General features: G+C 37.9%; 1 protein-coding gene across 1 annotated transcript in view; it reads left to right on the top strand.

The window, feature by feature from the left end:
- Window positions 1–21,518, top strand: part of OXCT1 (3-oxoacid CoA-transferase 1) — a 115,654-nt gene extending 94,136 nt beyond the window's left edge. Inside the window, exons 15-17 of the mRNA XM_019748541.2 lie at window positions 9,804–9,884; window positions 14,449–14,550; window positions 19,620–21,518. Of these exons, the coding sequence (XP_019604100.2) occupies window positions 9,804–9,884; window positions 14,449–14,550; window positions 19,620–19,661 (225 nt within the window). The 3' untranslated portion in view covers window positions 19,662–21,518. The remainder of the gene's footprint in view (window positions 1–9,803; window positions 9,885–14,448; window positions 14,551–19,619) is intronic.
- Window positions 21,519–26,883: the final 5,365 nt, after the last annotated feature.

The raw sequence follows: 26,883 nt of genomic DNA on the forward strand, positions 1-26,883 counted from the left end.
CAAAGTAGCCAGTTTTCTGGTGTCCAGCCACCTTTTTTCTTGAGCTTCTTTTCATCTCTTGGCATGTCTTTCTGTCCTCTAAAAATGGGAATAAAACGAACAAAACGAGCAACAGTTTGAATCCTTAGTAGGTAGGTGCAAGGCGTTGTGCCTGGCATCACATATACTGGCTCTCATTACCCTCTCGGGGATCCTCTGAAGTAAGACTAGGATGCAGGTAGGCAAGAGACTTGTGTGGGTAAGTGGCAGAGCTAGGAGTCTCACTCAGTTTGGTCCAGCCTGTGTTCACCATACCAAAGCTACTTCTGCACCAGCATCCTGCCCACATCTCCTGAAGCTTGAGTTTTCAGAATTAGATATTTTTTTCTTTTTCCATCATTTTCCCTGGTCAAAGGTGTCCTTGCTTTGGAGAGATAGATACCAGCAAAGTACTTAAAAGAAAACAATCTGAGAAGCTAATTGTGCCCCTTAGAATCCATCTCCCTTTTTTTCCAAGTTTTACCTGGGCGCATACTGGCCCAGTGACGGACTGTATTTCTCAGACTCTCTTGCATATAGATGCATCCATGTGCCCAAGCTTGGATTGATGGGATTTGAGCATTTGAGACATGTAATTTCTGAGTCATGTCCTTAAAGATAAAGCCAATTTCATTGGATTTTCTTTGTTCCCCTTCCAACCATCTGAGAAAGGGCTTAGCTGAAGCAGTAACCTTGGACCCAAAGTTGTAACCCACATGCCGAGGCTTACAGAGCTGCCCCACCACCCTGGATCCCTCCGTGCCCTTCCCCTTTGATATGGGTTCCTGCCGGGACTCCTCATGAATCCGTCTTTGCCATTCTGCTCGTCTCACCCTCTGCACCTTTCTTGGGCGCTGTCCACATTTTTGGCACCGACTATTATTTTTTCACTCAGTGGCTCCCTGATCCTTATTTTCACACTGGAATTCCACACTGGACTTCCCTGATGAGCTCTAGAACTATATTTCTTCCATATTAGACAACTCCACAACCCCACCTGGTTGTTCCATAGCCACCTCAACTGCAACACATACACAAGTGAAATCATTATCATTTCTCCTGAAAGTCTTTTTCCTTCTGCTTAGCCCAACAAGAGAAATGATGCTCTCCCAGCCCCCACCCTGGAAAGACACCCATGGTGCTTTCTGCCCCTCCCCCTACACCAAGCACTATAGAAATTGCGTCCACAATACCCCTGTAATCTGCTCCCTCCTGTGTATTATTTCTACTCTCCGTGTTTAGGTTCTTGTCACATCTTCCTGGATCAGTTACAACATTCCCAAAGTCCTCTTGCTGCCAGACTGACCCACCTTCCTGGTAATCAGGTACACCACTGCCAGAGTAACTAGTCTGTACCAAAGCTTGACTGAGTTAAGTCCACACTACTTAGTTCGCTTTAGCCCACTGACCTTTTGTGATCGGCTCCCGGCAGCCTACCTCCTCTGTGATTCCCAGGCTTCAGTTCTTCTAGGATCTCCACAGATGCACCATGTTGTTTCCTGTTCTTCAGTGTTAACACAGTCTTTTCCTTTCCCTTTTTATCTGGCTCACTCCTACCTTTACACAATCATTTGTAAGTGAGCCGGCATTTTATGAATTTGCTAGCTTAGTGCCTTCTATCTCTAGATATTATGGATGCCTAAATGAATATTCTTTGATGCTTTGTCTTGAAATTTGGTAGAATTATCTTATCTACTTTGCTTGTTTTTGCAGTCATAAAATATTTGTTCAGGACCAGGCACCATATGCTAGGCACCATGATGAGATCTGAGAAAATGACAAATGGAAAGATGTGGTCCTTCCTTTGAGCAGCTTGGAGTCTCCTTGGGAGAGTTTCATAGAAATCAAAACTTAAAATAAAAAAGTGTACAAGGTAGAGTACACAGAGTCGAACACCCAATTCCTTTGTAAGGGAGCTTCCCATGTAGCATTTGCATGGAGACGTGAAGGATGGGCCAGAGTTTGACAGGAACTGGAATGTTGCAGGTCGAGGGAATGGGCACTGGGGTATAGGAAGGCAGTGTGTGTGAGGGATTTACAATTAGGTCTCTGTTGTCAAACAGCAAGGGGAGAAGGGAAGCAGAGTTGGTTGGAAACACACACACACACACACACACACACACACACACAGTGGCCAGAGTGATTTTTTTTTGTTTAAATATAAATCAATCACATCACTTCTTCCTCATCTTAGAAACCCTCCATAGCTTTCCATCGCACTTAAATTCAAGTTTAAAGTTCTTACCATTGTCTCTAAGTCCCTCCGTGGCTGTTGACTCCAGTCCCACTATGTGTCTTTTTCCATCCACTACATTCTCCCTTTTGTCCTCTGATCTCCAGCCATACTCTCTTCCTGTAAGTTTCTGGAGCATTCTGAGCATCCTCCTGCCTCAAGGCCTTTGCACTTGTTACTCTCTGTGCCTGGACTGCTCCTCCTCAGACACCTGCATGGCTGTCTCCCTCAGTTCACTTAGGTTTCTGCTCATCATAACAGAAAAGCTTTCCGTGACTTCTCTATTATATAAAATAGAAGTCTCCCCACTTCTGATGATCCTTCATCCCCCTTTTTCACTAGAATGTAAGTTCCATGAGGACAGGCGCCTCTATTGATCATAACAACTAAAGAGAATCATTCCGGATGCACGTTAGGACTCAATAAATACTTGTTGAACTCATTAATTCTTCAAATAATAATGATACTTTGAACATCTAGGGCACTTTTAACTTTTTCCATGCAGTTACATGTTTGCTGCCTCCATTTTATCATAACAGTACCTTGTGAGGTAGGTCTTATTTTTTCCCTTTGAAAGAGAAGCAATCTGAATTCAATAGAGATTAAATATTTTGATAAAAGTCAAGTGGAAAATTAAAAGCAAAAGAAAGCTGAACATCTAAGTATCCTGCCTCTGGGCCTCCATTTTCTTTTACTAAACTTTTCTATCCTGGCAAGTATCATCACCACTAACAATATAAAGTGTTTTGTTCTCAGTATTGTCTACTGAAAATGTATTCCTAAGGGTATAACTTTCAGAGCACAAAAGCAAAGAAATTCAGTCATTTGTTGGAAATAAGCAAAGCTTGGGTACATGAGAGCTCTATTTCTAAAAGAGGTTTAGATTTTATTTGTATTACAGTAGAAGGTCTGGATTCTGAAGGGATAAGAAGAATCATAATTATACTGTTAGGAAAAGTTGAGAACAAATCTTTGTGAGTAATATTTTTATTGAGTCCAATCTGTATCTGATAATAAATGTGTCCTATAGAAATCTTGAATGATGCTTTAGCTTGTCTTCGTTCTTTGTGGACAGGAATTATAAAAAGTAAAAGAGGTTTATTAATTCTAGTTATTTTGAACCAATTGTATTACCAAATGATTTTTTAAAAAATCATTTTCTGGGAAACATTTTTGAGACAATTTTCAGAAACATTGAAAAGTATCGCCAGATCAAAAAGTACTCCTTTGTTAGGATAATTCATAATTAACATAGTTTCAGCTGGTTTAATATTTTTCCATTCATAAAAACTTGGCAATATTTTATAATTTTTTAATGAGACTATTTCGTGGCTTAATCTGGAAAAAAAGATTCACCTCTACAAAATAAAAATCCTTACATGGTTTTGCCTTTTTATTTTCCCTTGATGATAGAAATGCCTGCAAAACGTGTTCTAATGGAAAACAAAAGAAAAAGCAGAACATAGTCCAACAACCAATAAAACTCTTTAAGATGTCTTACAGAATTAATTAAACTAATAACTTTAAATTCTATGACTGAGTATCTACAGTTGTTAAAAGGAAAACTAATGCTAAGAGAAGCTTTCTAAGGTACCACAATAATTCATGAATGGAAAGAAAAAAGAATTCCTGCCAATTCCTGGGCTCTGCCATCCTTAGGCTAGAGATCATAAGATACAATCTTTAGAGAGAAAATAAAAAGCTATGGTAAAGATTTTTATATTATATTGAAGAAAAATGGCCTTCTATTCTAAGATCTCGAAGCCCTGAAGACTGTTTTCAGGGAAATGGTTTGCTGTATGTATCATCTCATTTGGTGAGTCTTCCCCTTTGAGAATGTGCCTGTAACCACAAACTGTTATTACATCCACATTATAAAAACCATTTGTAATAGCAACTGTTCTCCACTTCAGAGCTAGCCGAGTCTTTCCAATGAAATTCTATGTGGATTGTTGGAATCCCTATTGAATAGGTGCTGTGTAAAGGCCATAAATATCCCATGAAGATAAACTTAGTGTGAGTAATATTATCATCTTGTTCTTTTATTCTGTGTACCTTGATTTTCCTTATTTAGCAAGTCCCATTTTTCTTGTCTGTACCACATCAATCATCATAGTGATTTGACAGTTATGTGTTTTTTAATACAGCATTCCCCCAAATTTTATATCTGGGGTGTGTGTGTGTGGTGTGTGTGTGTGTGTGTGTGTGTGTGTGTGTGTGTGTGTGAAGCTGTTTCATGTGGTTTAAGCATTGAGACCAGTAGGAAGAAGGAAGGCTCAAGGGACAGTGACATTCAGACCTCTTTTATGGCATTTTGGGAAGCCCAAAAAGAGAGCTATAGTAGGTTTATTTGTGCCACCAGACAAAGTACTGAACATTTTCTTGCCAAGTCAGCCTTTGGAGCCTTTCCACAGATGAATGCAAGCCTTGAAGCTGTAGGAGGGAGCAGGAAGAGGTAGAATAATCACAATTTAGTGTTTCTCTCTTTACTTGTAAATCCGTATGTTTTATAGTGCAGCCTTGAGATGTCTTTGCTTCCTTTGATCACGCCTTTATCTCTATCTCCAAAGTCTTGTAAACCCCTCATACATTCCTGCTAGCTGTGCTTCTCCTAGTGAGCTCAGAGAGGCTAGGAATGTAGAAATACATATCTTAGGACCTGCCTAGTGCTCAATTCATTGCTGTAGACAGAAAGATAAATTGTCTGAGCATTCAGTGAGCTCAGAGGCTAGTGGAGGGGTGGTGGTGAAGGGAGGTCAACGATTATGACCTGTGTGGTGAGTGAAGGAAACACAGGAGCACCTAAGAAGTGCGTCAGACTGGGTACGTTCCTGGGCCACTGGAATGCAGGCGTTGGGTAGGGGGTGTTGGTGGTAGTTTCTCCAGGGAAGATGACACCTGAGCCAAACTCTGAAAAATAGGCAGGTGTTGCCATTTGAATGTGAGGTGATGGAGCACATGGTGATGTATGTTTCAAGTAGCATGAACAAAGGCTTAAAGACTTGGTCCCTTAAGGAGTAACCACCTTCTACAATATTCCTTCTCTGTAGTTGATCATTTAGAGCATTCCCAAAGAAGGTGGCTGAAAGAAGAAATATATTACAGCCACATTTAAGAAGCAGTTAACAGAAAAGATGGGCATAAAGTGGGGTTTTATGTGAAGCAAAATCTTACATGGATGCTCTGTTGACTCAGGCAAATCAAATGTTGACATCAAATGCAGAAATCATCATGTTATGAAAAAAAGAGCTTGTTATTTGGGGTTAAGTTTATCCTGAGAACATGAAACTTACTGTAATGATAACAAGGGGATTTATTATCATTCAACCAGAGTTGTCTTGTACTAAAGAATTTAGGCCCAGGGTTTCACACAGATATCTAAATAATTAAATTGAGATCACCATGAAGCAATAACAGAAAGTTCGAAGGCCCTGAGTCACTTAAAAGTGGAATGATGAATTCCTAGGTCTTGCATGAGGCCTGTAAGCGATGAAAAGGAAAAAAGCAAAAAGCTGGAGAAACACGTGGAAGAAAGAGATTTAGCTAATTCACTAAGGTTATGATGAAGTTAGCAAATGAGAGCAAACAGGAACCCTCAGGACTAAAGCATTTTTAGTGCTACACTTCATATTCATTCCTCTGCCTCTTCTGACATTTCTTTGTGGAGAAAGAAAGAAAGAGAGAGAGGGGGAGGAAGGAAAGAAAAGAGGGGGGAAAGAGAGAGAGAGAAACAGAATGATAAGGATGAACGAGACCCCACTAACTCTAGATATTTGCATGTAGACTCGACCCCTCCTACTTCACTGCTTGGTCACATTTCATTTGATTCCTACAGTGTTCAAGTAAGGAAGACCAGGCAGTCGAGGAGAAAACGACAGCACAGAGAATTTAAGGGACCAAATGACTATTAGATGGAAGAGTTAAGAGAAAAACCTGGGTCTTTGAACTTGTAATATATTATTTTTTTGCTACCACACTACACGGCATCTCTTTTCTAGGATTTCTTTTTAAATACAAAAAACTCAGCAATTGTTCCTCCTTTGTGAATCATTAATCCATGCAGCTGCCATAGCACATTGTAAGGCTCAGCCCTGCCTGGTTAGAATAGAGAACTAAAGTGGGAGTTAGTCATATTTTGGCTTCATAGCTAACCTATTGTTGAATTTGAAATTGTGACATTCTTAATCCTTCTGCATTTCATTTCTCTTTTTCTGTGGTCTGTGTTATGTCTTGGAGCTAAACGTGAATGGAATCATCTAGCTACATTGTTCTCACTGCAAGAATACATTTGGTGCCAGTTTTCCAGGCCAGCCACATGGTTTGCCCCCAAATATGAGTTGTGGTGTCATTCGTTTTGTGGGTCTCAGGAATTGTGTTGAGGACATTTTTCTGTGTCATTATATGTCCAAGTTTATATAGGAACTTAAGAACTCCTAAAGAATCCCCTGGCAGAGTGTAGAAATGTTAAATATAAGATGTAGAAACAGTACAAGTTAACTGTATCGAGTACTTGCTAAGGGCTGGATGCTTGCGTCTGTCTCCTCAAAGCCTTGCAGTGAATAACCCTGTGAGATGAGGCAGCCGGGGACGCTGCACAGCTAGTGTGGAGCAGAGTCAGACTTCACGTGGAGGTGCTTTGGCTCCAGCCCATACTCTGAACCGCTTACACTGTACTGGTTGTAGAAAATGGTCTGTATATTTGATCCCTGTTACCCTCATCTACCAACCGCCCTGCCCCTTACTCTCTGGTAACCACTAAACTATTGTCTGTGTCTATGAGTTTTCTTTTAATTAAAGTTTATTGGGGTGACAATTGTTAGTAAAGTTACATAGATTTCAGGTGTACAATTCTGTAATACATCATCTATATATCACATTGTGTTCACCACCCAGAGTCAGTTCCTTTTCCTTCACCATATATTAAACCCCGTTTACCCTCTTCTACCACTCCCTTCCTCCCCCTTACCCTCTGGTAACCACTCAACTATTGTCTGTGCCTATGAGTTTTTGTTTCTTCATTTGTTTGTCTTGTTCTTTTGTTGTTTACAGTTTCATATACCACATATCAGTGAAATCATATGGTTCTCGACTTTTTCTGTCTGATTTATTTCACTCAGCATAATAATGTCAAGATCCATCCGTGTTGTCGCAGGTGGTACTATTTCATATTTTCTTACTGCAGAGCAGTATTCCGTTGTGTATGTGTACCACAACTTCTTTATCCATTCATCTATTCGAAGGACACTTTGGTTGTCTCCATATCTTGGCCACAGTAAATAAAGCAGCAATGAACATTGGAGCACATATATCTTTATGGATAAATGTTTTCAGATTTTTTTGGATGATGGAAGGAGAACTGGCTCTGGGTGGTGAATACACAATGTGATATATAGATGATGTATTACAGAATTGTACACCTGAAACCTATGTAACTTTACTAACAATTGTCACTCCAATAAACTTTAATTAAAAACAAAAGAAAATAGTCTATAAAAGGTCTCTATTGGTAGGACATAGTTAATTTTGTCAATTGAAATTCATGATTGCTCCTAAAATAAGTTGGTTGTTCATTAAAATCCACGTGGCTGCTTTCATGCTAGATGGAATAATGAGAACAAAGGAAGCGCTCCCTGCAGAAAATGTTCTTCAGAGGCCCACAGATTGTTCACTTTGTTCACGGGCAGACCCGGAATTCGTTGTGACATGCCTTGTTTCAGTTCTATCAAATGTAAGGAGACCTGACAAATGTACAAGTTTGAATATTCATCATTCATTTCACCTCTTTAAGCTTCTATGGCACATACAAACTTCTTTTGAAATTTGGAAAGGAAAACAGATCATTAAAATTGAAGAGAAAATAAGGTTTTATTTCTACAGCTATACATTTTCTTATACAGTAAAATCCAGAAGCATATAACTTGTTATTAAAGGTATAATGTCTATCTACTTTATATGTATTTAACACTAATTTTGACAAAGTAAGAGAGTTTGTCTTTTATTCAAATCCATCCAAAATTGCCAGTAGACTTTCTTTTTCTATCCCATTCATTCATGAATACCTTGTGTGCCATGCCCTGGGTTAAGTACAGTAAAACCTTCTAATTATTGGTGCGTTGGGGAGTTGGCAGGTTGTCACAAGGAGTAGCATCTTCTTAATTAAGCCCAGTTATCTGAAATTCCTTGCCTCTGATCATATACTTGGTCTGACTGCAGTTTTGAGACAGGTGTAAACCAGGTAGCAGGTGCATATTCTAGTAGGTAAACGTTGAAATGGCAAAAGATGATCATGATATCATGTGTGGTGCTTACAGATCCAAAAAGGAAACCGTGACAGCATTTTGCCATTTTTAACGGAAGATCTAAAATGTGGTAGGTTAGCCTTCAGCCTCAAGGGAAATGTTAATGTGGGTTCCTGGTGCTTGGTACTTAGCAAGTAGCTTGATCGTAATCAGAAGATAATGATTTAAAGATCAGATTATCAGAGCTAATGTTTCAACTGTGCTCCATAGATGTGCCTCCGAGGCCATCCAGGTTGGGGGCAGGGGGTTAATGGGGCATGCTTTCTCCACTTAATCCCTTTTTATTTTATGTTTGAAGAAAGGGTACTGTGGCCAAAGGAAATTTTGAAAAATAAAATGTGGATTTAGGACAGGTCACACATTTTACCAATGAGCAAACTGAGGCTCGGACAAATTCCCAGAAAAGCAAATAGCTGTATAAGAAAGTGAATATAATCATGGTGCACGACACTGCATGGCTCAGCAATGAACAGTTTTACATGGTCATTTCATCAGTATGATAAGTAAATTCTGACTAGAGAATTACCTACAAGTTATGACATAATTATACTGGGAGAACTGAACGTGATGGATGATGGAGGTTTGTAAGAGAGTTAAGTCTTCATATACCCAATAAGAAATTAGTAGGTAATGTCTAAAATTGATTAATCAAGGGAAAAAAGCATGGCAAAATAGTATTTTTAAATACAAAACTAAGGAGAAAATGTATAGAAATCTAAAAGAAAATACTGAAAAAAAATTGAGATTGATTTCTGTTGAGTGCAGGTTTAAGGTGCAGAAAGGAGGTAAGTGCTGTTTTCTGTGTATATATTATTGTTTTAGCAAATAAAATATCATTTTTAAAAGGGGATATTATGCATTTGCATTCCATGTGTGCTTCCTACCCTTGGTAAATAGTAGCTCATGTTTGTCAAGGAGTCCGTTCCCTGGAAAAAAACAAGCAGAATACTAGAATCGAAATTTCTCATTCCACGATATAAGGACTGAGGCTTGAGAGGTCAAATCTGTGGCAGGGATTTCCCAACTAAATCATTTATGCCTTTGGCTATTCATTTGGCGTTCTCCCTAAATTATTTTAGGGACAGATGCTGACTCAAGAAAGGAGGTAAAAGCATGACTGTGCAAAGCTTTTGAAACAGCCTGTAATTAGCAGACAATTTCTCTGATAGTTTCTGTTTGTCCTATAGTTATATCAATTCTAAATAAAACTTGGTCCCTAACTACTCTTCTTGATGTTTCTTTTTTTGAAACAGGGAAATGCACATAAAATCATGGAGAAATGTACATTACCATTAACTGGAAAGCAATGTGTCAGCCGCATCATTACCGAAAAGGTAAAGTGCTTTCTCTTTTTATTTCCTCTAATGTCTACCACCACCTTTTTATTTATAACCATCTGTAGATTTTTCTTTTTTTACCTTCTGAAAGTGTGTTACGTTGGTAGTCAGAAGATTAATTTAATCCGTGGGTAGACTGAATAGGAAAATTCATCAACTTACTGTCCCAAAATGTAGAATTCTTAATATGCAACTCTGGAAATATACACATGCACACAAAATAGAACGACTGTCCTTGGTAATTTTGACCATGTGATATAGTCAAAGAAAAGTTTTATTGATTTTTATGCTTGGACTATTAAGATGGATGATACATGCAAAGTTAAGATTATACATATTATTTCTACCTTCTTTGCTTTTGCAAATCACAAGTACAAATTGTTGGATTTCATTTTAGGAAACTGAGTGATAATTGGGTTTTAATCATTTTGGTGCAAATTTCAGTGCAGGCCTCACAGTGAACCAAGAAATCTATTTTTTCTGGTTCTTGCATGCTTCCAGCTCTCTTTTATAAAGTGTACTTCAGAACACACCAGCCACTTTCGTGCTTCTCTAGATTATTTCTTCTTAGACAGAAAATGTTGACCAATGGTACAACTGAAAACTGTTCAGATCAGAGAGGGCTGTCACTGCTAGTTGCCTAGTTTCCTTTCTGATCCAGATTTGAACCCAGGGTTGTTGGAATGACAATTCTCATAAGTGAGCTAGGAGGGTATCATTTTCTTCATTCAGTATCTTGATGAAACCACAAAACAGAATTATCGATGTCAGAGCATGTTTGTTTGTTTTTTTCTGTTACGGATGCCATTCCTTTTGCCAAGAGCTGTGGTAGTGGTGTCTTAGCATTAATCTGGTTGTCTAATCCTCACTAAGGTGGTAACAAGCACCCTAAAGCAGCCCTTTGAAACAGGTCAGGAGGTTCATAATACTTTGCAGAAGCCACATTTTAAGGAGTGTTCTGTTCTAAATAGTGCCTTTCCCTAGGACTATTTATATGAAATTCCATAAAGATGACTTGTAGAGAGAACAACTAGATAAAAGGGCAGAATATTTTATCCCACCATTTATTTACTGAGTCTTACCATTTCTGGAACTTCTCCAAAACTATGGACAGGACTTGTTGAAAGGAATCCATTACAGTTGACCCTTGAACAACACAGGTTTGAACTACACGGGTCCACTTATATGCATAAGTTTTTTTAATAATTACTGTATTTTCTCTTCCTTATGATTTTCTCAATAACATTTGCTTTTCTCTAGCTTGCTTTATTGTAAGAATATCATACATGTAACATACAAAATGTGTGTTAATTGACTGTTTATGTTATCAGTAAGCTTCTGGTCAACAGCAGACTATAAGAAGGCTTTCAATGATTTTTAGTAGCTGGGGACACAATTGATGAGATTTGCATTTTAGAAAGAGCAGGGGGAGAAGCTTTTCTATAGAGTAGGGGGAGAAAAGATGAGACAGAGTCTAGTTGGTAGTCCCCTTCAGTGATCTGGACCAGAAATGTCAAGATCCTAAACCACAGGACAGAAAGGGAGATTGGAAGAAATTTAGGCAATGGACTCAACCTCACTCAATGGTGAATTGGACATGGATGCTAAAGCAGAGGTGATTTTAAGTTTTCTGGCTAGAGGGGATGATCGACCAGTTGTATGTATCTTCAATGAAGCCAGGACTGTTGGAAGAGAAAGGGCAGAGCAATGGGAGGCAGGGAAAGAATAGGTTCACTTTGGACGTTCTCAATCTGATATTCCCAATTGGAATAACTTAACATACTGAACATCCAGTCAAATATTTGTGATAAGCAATTGGAGATGTGGATCGAGAGCTCAGAAGAGACATCAGTATTGGGACAAACTTGTGGAAGTCATTAGCATGTGAGGATAATTGGAACCTTAACAGTGAATTACATTGTGTAGCAAAAATGAGTTGAGTGAAAGGCATCTAAATATGGAACTTTGGGTACCTCATGGAAAGGAGTGGTGCACGTTTACCCCTCTGCTCCATCCTAGTGGGCGCTCACCAGATGTCTATTGAATAAGTACATGAGAATGCAGTGCCCCTGAGGACAATGAATGCGCACAGCCCTGCCGTAGCAGATATGGGACTAGAATTCCATTTTCAACTCTTAATGGAAAATTCCATTGGCCATTTGAAAGAGGCTTTGGAGATGTTCTGACCCCAATTTCCTAGTTTTGTGTTACTAGAATGAGGTTATGAAAGATGCCTACCTCACCAGTACATGGGCTATGATTGATAGAATAATTGACTTATTCATCTGTAAAACAAATAGAGTAGTTGAAATATTATTCTTGGTAGTTGAACAATTTATTGTAGCCTCCATTTTTACCAAGTTTTTGTTTATACTTTATACCACTAAATGGGAACTTTCCTAAACGTTTCAAAAGTAAATTTTCCCCTTTTTAATAATAGATGCTTGGATTTCCGATACATGATGTTGAAAGCTAATTAAGGTTTGATAAAAGTATTAATAAACATTTTTTAAAAGCAGTAAGTCAATTTGCCATAAATTTTATCTCCCTGATCACTGAAGCCTTATATTCATGATACCACAACTATCTTCTTCCCTGCCTATTCTTAATAACACAATCCAGAGGCTTTATTTCTCTGATTTGTTCCATTTTGATAAATTTACAGCTGTTCATAATGCAGAAAAGAGCAAATCAGTGTGAATAGTGCTCCAGACACATTTTCTGGAAAGTATCCATTTAAAATTTTTAATTTGTCCTTTTGGAATTAAAAGACCCAATGCAGCATACAGACATTTCTAAATGACCATTGTTTTCCTTTTCAAAACACACATATCTACTAAAAGAAAAGGTTTTCTTAGAAACCTAAAAATATGTAAACATAGAAAAAGTTTGCTGAAATATTTCCTTCTAAATTTAACCATCTTTTCCAGTAAAACCAACTAGGTTGTCTATGAATTCATCACACAAATGGATCACTGGTTCTCTTGATGTTTTGCTCTTGGTGAAAAATATCAATTAACTGGAGACAAATAAACATTTTGGCGCTTTGGTTTGGGTTCACACACAAGTGACAATGAATTAAGCTATTAAGGAGAAAGAATGTTCCCTTCGGTGCCCCTGCTATATTCCATGACTGATGCCATGTGCTCAGAATATGTCTGTTATTATTTTTGTCCTGTATAACAATCTTGGGAAGCAGGGGTTTTTGATATTCATCTGTAGATGTGAAGCTAGGTTCAGCAAAGATTGCATTGCTACTGCATTGCAGCAGAGCTGGCATTCCTGTCCCGCTGGAAAGCCTGGATTCTTTCCTCTGCATGTGATGTCTTCCCTTTAATCTCCTAACCAGGAGAGTGTTTAAAATGACAATTTAGGGTTTGACTTCCAAGCCAGCTGAAAATAAAGACTCTAAGCCTGCAAATAATAGTTGAATTTAAGGTAAATCTACAGGAGAGGAGAGATCTGGGCAGCATAATATTTAAGTCTGAGGAAGAGGAAATCAACCATGAAAACCGAAAGAGGAAACAGTGCCTGTTACCTGTACCAGTGTCTGTTACTGGAGGACAGCTTGCAGCACCAGCAAGTTAAAGTCATAAGAAAGCAGCTCGGGCCCTTACAGTTAGCGCTTCCCATCTATAGCCCATCTTCCTTAGGACAAGTAGCCTCCTGCCACTGGGAGTTTCTAAGCAGAGTCCCAGTGACCATTTCAGAAGAACGTTTTGAAGAATTCTTGGGTGGGAAGTTATATTAAGTGACTTTATGGGTCTCTTCTACTCACGTTGTCATATAACTGTGACAGCCTGTGTTTTAAATCAGATACAACAGGTTGAGTCTACCTACAGAGGTCAAACTATACCAGTTGGCCCTGCCGTCACCTGTGTTACTGACCAGAAAGTTGTAATGGGATGTTTAGGGTGAGGTTAGTCTTCTATGCTTGTCCTAAACATAAATTTGATTTGCATTCCAGAGGGAGGTTCTCATGCTATCCTCTTGGACCTATGTATTTTCACGGGACTTACAGGGGAAGTTTTATTATTTACCTGTGGGGGGTCTTTCAGGGCCAGGACAGCTATTCCGTTGTAATTACTTCTAGCCGCTTCAGAGTACCTTCTTTGGTTTCCTGTAACTCCTTACCCAGCGATCAGCTTTTCCCCCATCATCCCTGTGCTTTCACCTTCCAAATATCTCCTCCCTCCCTGCTTTTCTTCATTCTTTTCTTTCTTCAAATCATTATTAATCACCTAATTGAACTTTTGACCTAACAAAAGTAAAGTAGTTAAAAAAAACAACTGGTTAAAATAATAGCAAATGCCATCAGTAGTCAACATTCCTTTGTTTCTGGCATTGGTAGTGCTCCATAACTCATTGACACTTAGGGAGTTGGCATTTATTCTCACCAAAATACATTAGCTATTGGTTTACATTTTTTCATTGCTGATGTTCAAAGTCTTTTGCCCTGGGTCTTTTCTCTCCTTTAAAAATTTGAGAGCTTGCTTCTGTTTGTGCTAGAAAATAATTACTGTGATAGCAATTGTCATTGTCACTTTCTTGACTCCGACAGGCTGTGTTTGACGTGGACAGCAAGAAAGGGCTGACTCTGATTGAACTCTGGGAAGGCCTGACAGTGGATGACATAAAAAAGAGCACTGGATGTGATTTTGCAGTAAGTGTTTCCGTGAACAAATCCAGCCACTTATCCTATATCGAGAGCTTGATTAATGGGCCTTTATAGGACATGAACCATTAATTTAGGATCATTTTTGGAGTTGACCTTTGCAGGGAGCAGGAGTGGAAGGAAGGGGGCGTCCAGACGAAAGCAGGTAGGAACGGGAGCAGGAGCAGGCTCTGGCTTGTGGGCCAGGATTTGGCTCAGGGGTCAGAAACAGGGAGGAGAGGAACCACCAGGAGATGCTGGAAACAGAAGGTCGAGTTTGAACTCTAAGCTACTCTTTGTGAAGTTCCTTGCACTCCTCTGTTCTTGGGTTACATATCAGCTGAAACTAAACTTGATTAACTGAATAATATGAGCTACACAGAGCATTGATACTTCTTTATTTTTAAACTCATCTATGGTTTATAAATTTCTCTTTGATGAGCTTCCATGCCTGATTATTCCATCTGTTGAAGATAATAGAATGTTGGGCTTCTGACACCACCAGATTATAGTCACTAAATAGATGTATCCTCCACTTAAAGAAAAGCTTAGTGCATGAAAACTCTGACTTACAAAATAGATAAGTACATGAGGGGAGTATCCATTTAAGAAATCTTCAAATCCCTTTTTAAAACAAAGAGAATAATACTGTAATAATTAATTGCCTTTTAATGTAAATGCTTGTTTATAAGTCACCAATCACCTATGTAGTGGGTCTTGAGAGAATGGCTCAGTCCATTTGAAGTCAATAGAAGTAAAGGCGAAATGTCTCTGAAAAAATGAAGGAAAAGAATTTGCTTCTTGCATACATTTTAAAAACAGATCTACTAGTTAAAATGAAATGTATTTATGAGAAGAAACATTGCAGCTACCTGTCCTAGAGAAAGTAATTTAACAAAACTTATTTGATGAGTCATTCATACATTTCTTCCTTAGGTACTACATGTTTGGCTGGTTCCTATCCGTGCATAACAAATTTCCGTAAAAACAATTTTGCTGCATAATTAATTATCCACATGTAACTATTTCTGGTATTGTATGAAGGTCTTTGTCTATTAACCTTTTCTGAATTTCCCTTTGGAGAAAAGAAGTCTGCCAGCAATACGTTACACAAATAGCACATCTTTAATTACCTTTTCAATAACTTCAGGGCATAAAAATGGGATTTGTCTATACTTGAACTATTTAGAATTTCTTACTCCAGTGATAAAAGCAAACAATTCTTCTTACTTAATCAACTTTTCTTCGTATTTTTTCCCCATGTGGATGAATTAACCTCTTCTTCAGCAGGTAGCCTATTTGAAATCCATAAAATGTTCAATTCTCTGCTTCAAAAGAGAATAAATAAAGGAAGGCCCTCATTGTTACCTGTTTCTTTTTTAATCATGTAGGTAAATCAGGAATGAAAAAGATGGACTTAACTGTTTTGCTTTCTTTTTTTTTTTTTTTAAGTGATAGTTTCCATGTCTTGATACATTGAAAAATAGCTCTTTGGTCCCTCCTTTGCTACAATACCACCCTCCTCTTTTGATACTGACATGTAATCGTGTGTCCTTCAAATTAGGCTGTTGAGATGAAGTGTTAACTTGTATGTCAGAGTTGTCCTGCAAATGAAATGGTGTAGTATCAGCTGAACCACCTTGACAAAGAACTAGCTTGTGACGATCTCATCAATGGCATCTCTTTAGGTCCTGACAGATGAAATCACATAGAGCAGATTGTTTCTCTGTACAGCTAGGCACTGGAGTGTTCTGATTAATAAAACGTTCTGCTTAATAGCTGGGTTACTTATTTAAGAGTAAAAGTACATTGAGGATAACATTTCTTTATTTGATAATTCAGAAGGTATTCTATGTTAGAATTCCCAAGCTACCCCAGGTGATTATTGCTACGTAGGTTTGTTTTACTGTACATGTAACTACATAAAGTTACTCAAGATTTTCTGTTTGAGAAAAAGCCCACTCAGCCTTCATTATATAATTGGAAGTGAACATTCTTGAAGAGAATAGTCAGGTTGTTGCACAATAAAGAAAAATAGGTAAAAACCTAGGTCAAAGTAATTGTGAAACTGTGTTGGTAAAAGTCTCATATACTTAAGAATATGGGCAAGTGAATGCACAGATATACAGACTGTGGCTATAAGCTGATTGAGAAAATACTGAGAATTTCAAAGAAAAAGGCAAAATATGACAGCATCAGATAACAGGACATGACAAAATTGTGGTTTCAGGTTATTAAAAAATAATGGTTATAATGAAATATTTGGCCATTAAAAAAAAAAGAATTACTAAGAGTTTCTTGTATACTACATTGCAGTTAGCAACAACAAAAAATGTGGAAATTGTGTCTTTTAAGTATCACCTGAAATAGCGTCTTAAAAAAAATTGTAATGACCAAAAAAATGAGTAATGAGTTATACTCATGATTTTGTGTCAGTTGAAAGGAGGAGTTTTCTATTCAATTGGTGAAAAAGTCTCTTAAGGGTCTTTTATATGTCTGGACTCCAAAGGAGGCTGTGGAAATTTTGTCATAGAAATGCAAATATTGACTATATTTCTGGAACCTTCACCACACTCCCAAAATAAGATTCTGGTCAGGAGTAGTTCATAGCAAGAGATGCCAACCCATAATGGACAGAGATCTTGTTCCATATGATCACTATCCTTCAAAATGTAATTGTTATAAAGAAAGGGACTTCTGTCTGTGTTTCTTGGGGATTGAGTTGTGAATCTATTGAGGGAGATAAAGGGTCTGGGCAGGTTGAGGTAATAATATCACTGTTATTATAAAGGCTAGCATGGAGTGTGTGGCTTAGTTGCAGCCACAACAGGCTTTTCAGATATGAACTCCAGAGGTGGGAGAGACTTCAGCTCCCAGTTAGAGACAACCTTGGAAAACTGTAGGCCTCGTACACAGAGGCGAGCCTTTATTTGTGAGCTTCTTTCACGGGGCTGAGAGCAAAACACAATACGTGCTCCCTACAGAGAGCTATGAAATGTGAATAAAATAGAACAAATTGGTACATTTCCTCCTCCCAAGGATCTTGGTCTTATTCTCCAGGCAGAAATACACCTAAACCACCAGTGGCAAAAAGTTAAATAAGAATGCTGCTTATTTATATGTTGGCAAAGGAATCTGAAAGAAGCCAGCAGCAGACATTATTTGCCAAGTTGAATAAATTCTCAATATCTGTTATGAACTGGCATTAAACCAGAATTAAACAGTACACTCTTGGGACATCAGTGAACTGGGAAGACAAATCATTGGCTTGTCTTCTACACTTAAATCATCTAGTCTTGTGCTTAGCTGGTAGATCACCTTGGCAGGAAAATCCGTTCCCGCTCGCCTGGGTGTTCAAAGTTGATGAGACTATAAGAGAACAGAATGAGAAATGGTGGTTTGATAGATGTTTTTCATTACAAAAATTAGAGAGGCCAAGTCAGTCTATATAAAGCTCCATCTTCTGATAAAAGTCAGTTTCCACATTGAGGATATAAATTATATAAAGAACTCAAAATAGGGCCAACCTGACAAGGAAAAGGATCGGATGTTTAGTTTAAGAAAATAAGGTGTCCAGTTTCCTTTAATAGGAAATTCTATAAAGAATCTATTAGAAATTATGTTTTCAAAAAAAAAGTTTTATTTCATTATTTGCACAGATGCTCTGTTGTTTAAAAATAGAAAATGGATTATGAGACAAACTTTCTAAATGCTCAGAGACCATATATCTTTTATTCTTATTCTTTTCAGTAGAGTTGAAGTTCTATGCAAATGTGAGCCGTGACTTTTGTCCATTTATTATATGTCTACTGTTTGTCTTTATATGTCTGTTCTTGGAACTGGCAAGTCTGAATGAGCTCTCATTTATTCTAAGCTCTATACCAAGACACACCAATCCTTTTTATTTTGGTGATGTCATTCTTTTAATACAGAAATAGAAAAGGGGGCATTAACTCTTGACATTGTGAAGAGTTAATACAGAAAGAATGTGTAAATGAACTAAAAATATTTAACCTCATCAAACCCAAATAATTGCCTACTCCTATTTTTAATACTGACTTAACTTCTGTTAGAAACCTTTATTCTAGTTCTTTGAAGCTTATCTAATCTACTCACTCATTTGTTCATTCATTAATTTAACAAAATATTAACTGTTTAAGGCAAAATGCTAGTAAGGCCATTCAATTGCCACATCCCTGAGGGGCTTAAAAAATCACCTAAATTTTAGTATTCTCTGCTGTGCATTCCATGGGGACTATTACTTATTAGGACTTGAGAAATGTTTGCTGGATTGATGGAAGAAATACCTACGTGGCATTACACCTCGAAAGACCCATGAAAATGAAGCCAGACCACTTACATTTAGGTTTCTTCTTCCACCAGCTCTACCATTAAATGTAAATCTGTCCACATTTTTCTCTGCTTCAAGACTCCTAGGAATGCATTTGCTGTTCTTTACATTGGACATAAATATAGTCAACATTTATTATAATATTTTTAATGCTGTTACCTCCTTTTTGTAATAACTTGGAATCTTTTTACTGCCTTTGTATCATTTCCATTCTGATTATAAAATCTGTGATAAAACTTTGTCATTGACCATGCATCTCTTCATAGTATGTATCCTGTTAATCCAAAGACCATATTAAATGTCTCTTTGCAAAACTGTAAATTGGACCTGTTTTGAGGAGTTTGAGACATATGCCTTACTCTATGTCTCAGTTTTGAGTGAAGTCTCAGAGGCATTAACCTCAGAACTCAGTGATCCATTCAGTAGAGAGCTTGATTATCTGGACCCTGTATTTGTCTCCCTCTGCTCCCTGTTCCAGTCTTAATGGTCCTTAATTTAGAATCTATAATGCAAGAAGGTTGAGGACTACTACGTACACAAAATGTGAGCAGAAAGGGAGTTCTCTGTCTTGATGATTCAGAATGGAAAATAATGAGGACATTCCAGGTGATGTTCATGGAAAGGCTGTGTGTTGCTTGTATCATTCAAGTTCAGAAATTGAAAGGAAAGACGTTTATACCATGAGGTTTTTCATAATTTGGTTATTTTTTTCTTTTTCTTTTACCAGGTTTCACCAAAACTCATGCCAATGCAGCAGATCGCAACTTGAAATGTGGAATAGATGTTTGTCCCAGGCTGTGTGTTTTTCATTTTAAATCACATAGGATTTTATCAAAAGGACATCAATAATAATAATTGTATATTTAACAAGCAGTTTTTTACTAGTTTTTTCTAGCATTGTATGCTTTATGCACCCATATAGGCTGTTCTCTGGCAAGCTGTGCCATTTCAGTGAAAAACAAAAAGAAAAAAATATATATGGTTATCTTATTTGTTTTATAAGGGTTGAGAAGGCTGTCTTTATAATTGGTGTTCACATGGGAATTCTCTCCATCTTCTGTGTACGTACACGAACCTGTGTGCAGTTTGTATCAAGATGGGCCTATAGGAAGACTTTCATTGATGTGCTTTCCCTCCTGACTAAATCTTGACATGTAGAAAAAAGAACGAGGGAGAAAAATAACTGCCCTCCCCCCCTGCCAGAGTATACCCACAGCAGCCTTGTACGATTCCTGAGAGATAAAAAAAGAAAATTGTGAATTTTGATTAAGAGAAATTTTATCTTAATGATTGTTTTTCCTTTTACCTCCTCTGACTTTTCTTTTGGAGCCTTAGATGTTGTGATTATATCTCTCTTCCCTCCATACTTCTTATAACTAAATAGATGCCCAAGAAGAAAAACAGGAGCATCTCTGTGTTGGAGAAGTAACTAGCTTGTGGGAAAGACTAAAGGGTGTAGGGTTTGTTGGTGCTGACACTCTACCAGAAGGTTGCCTTTGTAAACCATCCAACCAACCATTTGTGCTTTGCCAAAGAGGGAGGTTTATTATGGAAGGGGGCTGTAAGCCTAACTGATCTAATCAGTTTTCTCATTTTGAAACTACGGTATTCGTATGTATCCAGTGGGTCCTTAAGAGTCTTTCTCTAGGTTATTGAGGACCAGTGAGCTATTTGAAAAATACCTCCTCTTAAACCAAGAAGGGCTGTGGAATTATTTATCATGAATCCATAGTCACAATGACAGCAGATAATTTATTTTTTTTTAAAGTCTTTGTTTTCAGGTTCTCTTTTCTACTCAGAAAACTTTCTAAATATTGAATGCCTTTTTCTACAGAACAGTTCTTTCTTCTGTTCAAGCTACTTCCTTGAACAAAGTACTTTTAGTTTGACCCTCCAAGTTGGGGAAATAATGATGAGCAAATCCAGGCATTGAAGAGCAATGAGTGAATTTTCACTGTTAGAAAATAAACGTGAAGGGTTAGGTTTTGTAAGGAACTTCTCCTCTGAAGTATCCTCTTGCCAGTTACCCAGCAGGTGACCAGGCATCCTGGATCTCAAACGGGGCAGAAAGTCTAGGCACCCTGAAGACAGGCCAGACAGCTGTTCTCTGTACAGAGGTAGGCATAGGAGTCCAGTGCAGTGTGCCATTCTTCTGGAACCAGGACTAGGAATCTATACATGTTTTTAGGCATTGGTTGTCATTGGAACTCACTTTCTCTTCAAATATAGCTACAGTTGTAGCATGCGTGGTATTAGAGGGACGAGAGAGACTTTTTTTGTGAGAAGCACACTCCATATGTAGCATAGTCTTTCTGGCTGGCTATGTGGTTGAAAAGCGTACTCTCCCAGTACTCGTAAAATGGACTCTTAGAATTTGCGAGGTCTAGAGACTAATATATATCTATGTTAGCGTTATGATGTGGAAACATGTATGTTATTGATGATAGCTATATTGGCAAATTTACTTGCTTATCATTCCAGTCTGTTCTTTTAAGATAATGGGATTCTAAGAATGTTCCCAACTTTGAATGGAAGAGGCTAAGTAGATGACTTTATATTCTTGATTAAAGAATGCTATGGACATTAAATGCATTATGAAATACAATAAATATTCCAAATGTATGTAGATTGGTGTGATTGTCCTTTTTCTCATTTGGGAATCGTGTGACTGCACATGGGAATAATACAACAGAAACTGGTAGAATGGCTAACAATAAAAATCAGCACACTTTTCTGCTTCTAAACAAGTTGTTGCTACTCTTTTTTTATCTTTTCAAAGAAAAGATACTGTCCTTCATAAAAGTACAAATGAAATGTTTACCCAAATGAATTCTGCTCTTTGGTCTGTCAGAGCTAATCATTTGTCTATAAAAATTTATTATCCCAGGCTTCCTGTGTTAATTTTTTTGCATTTATCTAACATTCCTTTAGGATACACATGCTGTTTATTAGTGTCCTAGTGGTGTGCTGAGTTTGCTACAATCCACTGTGCACACATTTTGAAATACCTGTCTGAGAACTAGTAAAGCACTCAATGTGAATAAGAATTTAAGAGTTGTCTTACTAGTTCTCAGCCAGATGTTTCAAAATGTGTGCACAGTGGCCTCATTTTGGAATGTGGCATACTGTGCGTGTGTGTGCATCTTGTATGTTAGTATAACACCTCCATGACGTGCCCGTGGTAGGTTTCCAAATACCTATTCATATGTTTTAAAACATACTCGTATGTTTATTAAATCAGTTTGCTAGTTGAAAATACAAAATGACAGTAGGCCAGGACTGAGGATTTCCCTCCGCTAAATAATTAGGTAAGACCTCTAGAGAAGAGGTAGGAAAAGACATAAGAGGGAAAGACATAAAAGGAGGAATCTGGAGGCTGTAACAAAGGAATAAAGAGACATGTCATAATCACCTACATTCGTTCAGCATTTTATAATTTACAAAACCTCTGAAATATGCTAGCTAGCTTATTGCATTCTCACAATAATCTGCCAGGGAGACATTATCTCCATTAAAATTAACTTCATTTGTCTGAGAGGAGTAATGTCCATCAATTCTTTAATCAAATTAGCCTTTCAGGGCTAATGTTGGATTTTGCCAAGGTAGTTAATGACATGTGAATTAAACCCCCCAATAGAACTAGATTTGTTACTATCTGATAAGCTATAAAACAGAGAGTCCAAAACCTTTAAACCTAATGGGACAAGTCTTGAAGTTTTATTCTCCCTGTCCACACAGCTCTTGTGTACAACCCAGTTTGTAAGGAAATGGGTAGTTGTCAAAAAAAAAAAAAAAAGGTAATGACACTCACCAGGCAAATGGCCCTGTGGAAGACTTGCAATTACTGGGTTTGCTCAGATGAAAGGCTCTGTGTAAGCAACCGTAAATAAGCAAGAATGCCCAGCTAACACCAGCAGGAGGGGCTGGCTGAGGGACACTGTCATCTTTGTGTATGAACACCTTTCTGAAATTTGGTTTCCATGGCGTTAACCTTCACCTATGTGCAAAGTCAGGGTTGTGGCTCAGACTCATTCAGTTGAACCCTGGAGATAAGGTTGATAGCGGCAGTCTGAAAATAAATGTTCTTGGTGACATGGAGAGAGTATGACTCAGTGAGATCGAGTGCCATTCTCTTTGCCAGGGAAGATGGGGTCCATGAAAACAAGAAAACCGGTCACAGCATTGGATATTAAAATATTAAAAAGAATAAAACTATGCGGAAAGAATAAAATACATGGACTATTTAACTTGCAGAAGACAAGGTAAAGGAGTGATTTAATAAGAATTTAAAGAACTGCTATGTATATCTAATGAAGAATACCCTAGGTCTAAAAGGAAAGAAGGAAAGGGGTGAAAAATTATAATTTAGACAGTAAATAGCATTTCCCGCTGGTGAGATTCAAAGTACAAGAATTAACCTACCTATTTATTTGTTTACTCATTCATTCATTTATTGGTAGGAGTTGAGGGAGGGGAGGGACAGGAGAAGTATTATGTAGTTGATCTAAAGGCTGTCTTGAAACCTAGTGTTCCTGAAAGCTGATACTTAGAGTCTGAATTTTCTTTGCAGATTTATCAACTCTCTCATTATCCCAAAAAATCTATTAGCATATGCTTGGCAAACTAGTTACTCAATACATTTTTAGTAAAGGAGTGATTAAATTAAAGAGTGGGTAAACTAATGAAATAGTCAGTGACACAGGATCATATTCATACAAAATTCAGTTCTTTCTTTTCAATTTCAAACTCCAAATAACAGGAAATAAACACACAACTGGTTTGGTGATAGCTACTAATAATTTAGGTTCTCTCTCTCCCCCTTACTTCCCTCTCTTTCCTTTTTCCTCTCGTTCTTTTTTTATTTTTCAACAGATACTTATTGAGCACTTCATAAATCAGAGTCCAAACAGGAGACAGAAACTTCATGGTAAGTCAAACAAAGTTTAATATAAAGAATTATTAGTTATAACCCGGGATTAGAGTGATGAGGAATTAGAAAGTTAAAAAATAAGATAGAACTTGAAATAACATGGATAATAGTCAAAAGGATGAGCCATACCCTTAGTGTTAAGACAGAGCATGTGAGGAAGAGGCCCCCAGGATGGAGATCCAGACCTTGTAGGAGAGCACGCAGCTGTGGTTTGCTGGATGGCAGAGAAGTCACTGTGGTACCTACCATGCCACAGAACTTGCTGGAAATCTGCCTCGGAGGTGCCAGAAGAAGCTGTCCCTAGGTGGAGAGCTACACTTCAGAAGTTTCCACAAAGCCACCTGAAGAGATGCCAGGAAAGCTGTTCACAGGGAGGTGTGTCACTTGTGACAGTCCACTGCAAAGCCACCAAAAGGAATGCTGGGGAAGCCGATAGCACGGGGCCGCCTTAGCCACCACACCCTGCAAGAGCCAGGAACTGGAGAATCCGACTGTGCTGTAGTTTCTGGATGCTGGAGAAGCTGTGTGTGCTGAGGGGCTGGACAGTGGAGAAATTGTGAGCTGCAGCATTTTTAGAAGTGAAGTGCATCATATCAGGAGGAGAAACTTCTTCCTCTCGTGTCTCTCCAGCACCTGCTGACAAAACTTAGCATAGTGCCAGGTGGCAAAGGCCCATTTACAGGGTCCGTCTCCATTATAATGGAGCAGACAATGAAGGCTGGATTTGGAGCTGAAAGGCAATAAATTGATAGCTGGCATAAACACCTACTGTAGGCCAGGACCGCGCTAGGTGCTGAGGATATAGCAATAAGAGTGGAGAGTTCTTAATGCAATAATTATACTTAAGAGTAAACTCATAATTGTGTTGAATTTTCCTTGTATATAAAGGAAAAGTATGTGTACCATGAGAGTGTTTAGAGGGATCTTGAGATTGGATTTCACACTTGCCTTTGTTCAGCACATTCTTAAAAATATCACAGAATGTTCAATAAAATATGTAACCATGTTTGCAAAGAAGCAGCTCCAGTGACTCCTAACAATCAAAAACAAACAAAAAAAGCAAAGCACAAAACAGTGGGGAGAATAAGCAATTTATGAATTACAATGATCTACATAAAAACAAAAGGAATTCTGCCATAAACAGTGCCACACTCCTGGTAAGGACAAAAGTAAGCCATCTCTTAGCTTGGTTTGAGACCATCTGAACTTCAAAGTTTCAGTGCAGATGGAGTTACTGAAAGGATATGAAATAAAACAACCCTAGTGCAGAGTAAGGGCATACCACTCAATGGCTATTGTAGTCCTTTGATTATAGCCATTTTATTGTGGAAGAATATTACATACACACAATCTGTTCTGAAGAGTTCAATTGAAATACTGTGGTGACTCAGGCAATGTTCCTGACCAAACTGAGCCAGCTGTGCTTTTCCAAAAAGAAGCAATTGTGAAATGACCTGGTTGACATCTATAGTATCATAGAGAAGAACTGTTTCCAGGACATCTGAGCTTGTGGCAGAACTGGACATGTTTACGAAAGTTAACTTGGGCATAAACTTAAAAGTCATTTCTTATGGTAGAAGGGAAACAAATTGAGGGTTTAAAAGAAAAACGACTGACCTTACATAGAATAGATCCATATGTTTATCTCATATGGCTTTCTTTTTAATAGTGAAACATCTTTCTCATTTTATCCAGACCATTATACAAGAGGTCATTCTGTCTATATGTATAGAACAGTGGTGTCTAGGCCAGAAAAAGAGTAATTGTGTTAAAAACAATTCAATGAAACATTTCAAGAAGTACACCTGCCTAAGAGATTGTGTTCTGCAAACACTGTCTTTTTTCATTAATACAAAAAACAAAGCATGTTTGAACCTTTGCTCCACAATCAAGCTACCAGTATGTCCTCTAGCTTGGCCAATTTCATGACTTGCCTTCGTCAGGAAAAGCACTAATTCATGGGTGAAGTTATATGACATAGGGATTTGCTTAAAAATACTCTGGCAAATAATAATAATTGGGAAAGAAAGTGAAATAATATTGGCAAATTTTTTGATACTTATTGAAGCTGGTCAATGGGTACATGGAGTTCATTATACTATTCACTTTAGTGTATATTTGAAAATTTTCATGTTGAAAAGGTTTTCAGAGGAAATATATAAATGCAGCACCCATTTCAGCATCTTTATAATAACCACAGTTCTGAATATGGAGTTTAGTAATGGTCTATTGGATTTTGGATAAGAGCTTCAATCAAGAGGAACTGGAGTCTCGACAGGAGAGACTATGAGGATGGATTTTTAAAAATCAAGTTTTCTTTTATTCTTCCAATTACTAATAATGCAAATCTTGGTGCTAAATAGGAGAATTAAAACAAGGGCAAAAAGTATGAAAAGACCGTCAACATCATTAGCCATCAGGGAAATTCAAATGAAAACAACAAGGAGATGTCACTACACACCTATAATTAACTACAATTAAAAAAAGGGATGACACTAAATGCCGATGAGGATGTGGAGACACTAAATAAGCCTCACATTGCTCTGGGGAATATAAAATAGTATAGCCACTCTGAAAAATAGTTGGGCAGTGTTTTTTAAAAATTACATATGCAATTGCCATATGGCCTAGCAAATACACTCTTGGGCATTTATTCCAGAAAATTAAAACTGATGTTCATACAAAAACCTATACACAAATATCTATAGTAGTTTTGTTCATAAAAGCCAAAAGCTGGAAGCAGCCCAGATGTCCTTCAATGGGTAAACCCAACTGTGGTCCATCCAAAACAGGGCATACTACCCAGCATTGAAAAGGAATAAACTGTTGATATACATAACAACTAAGATGACTCTCCAGGAAATGATGCTGACGAAAAGAAGCAAATACCGAAAGATTATATACTACATTATTTCACTTGTGTCACTTTTGAAATGACAAAATTTAAGGAGAACCAATTAGTGATTACCAGGGATTAGGGTCCTGGGAGGGAGAGTGGAAGGGAGCTGGGTGTGGTTATAACAGGATCACATGAGGGATTCTTGTGGTCCTGGAGCTGTTC

The sequence above is a fragment of the Rhinolophus sinicus genome, linkage group LG03 (assembly GCF_036562045.2).
Source record: "Rhinolophus sinicus isolate RSC01 linkage group LG03, ASM3656204v1, whole genome shotgun sequence".
Classification (NCBI taxonomy): Eukaryota; Metazoa; Chordata; class Mammalia; order Chiroptera; family Rhinolophidae; genus Rhinolophus; species Rhinolophus sinicus.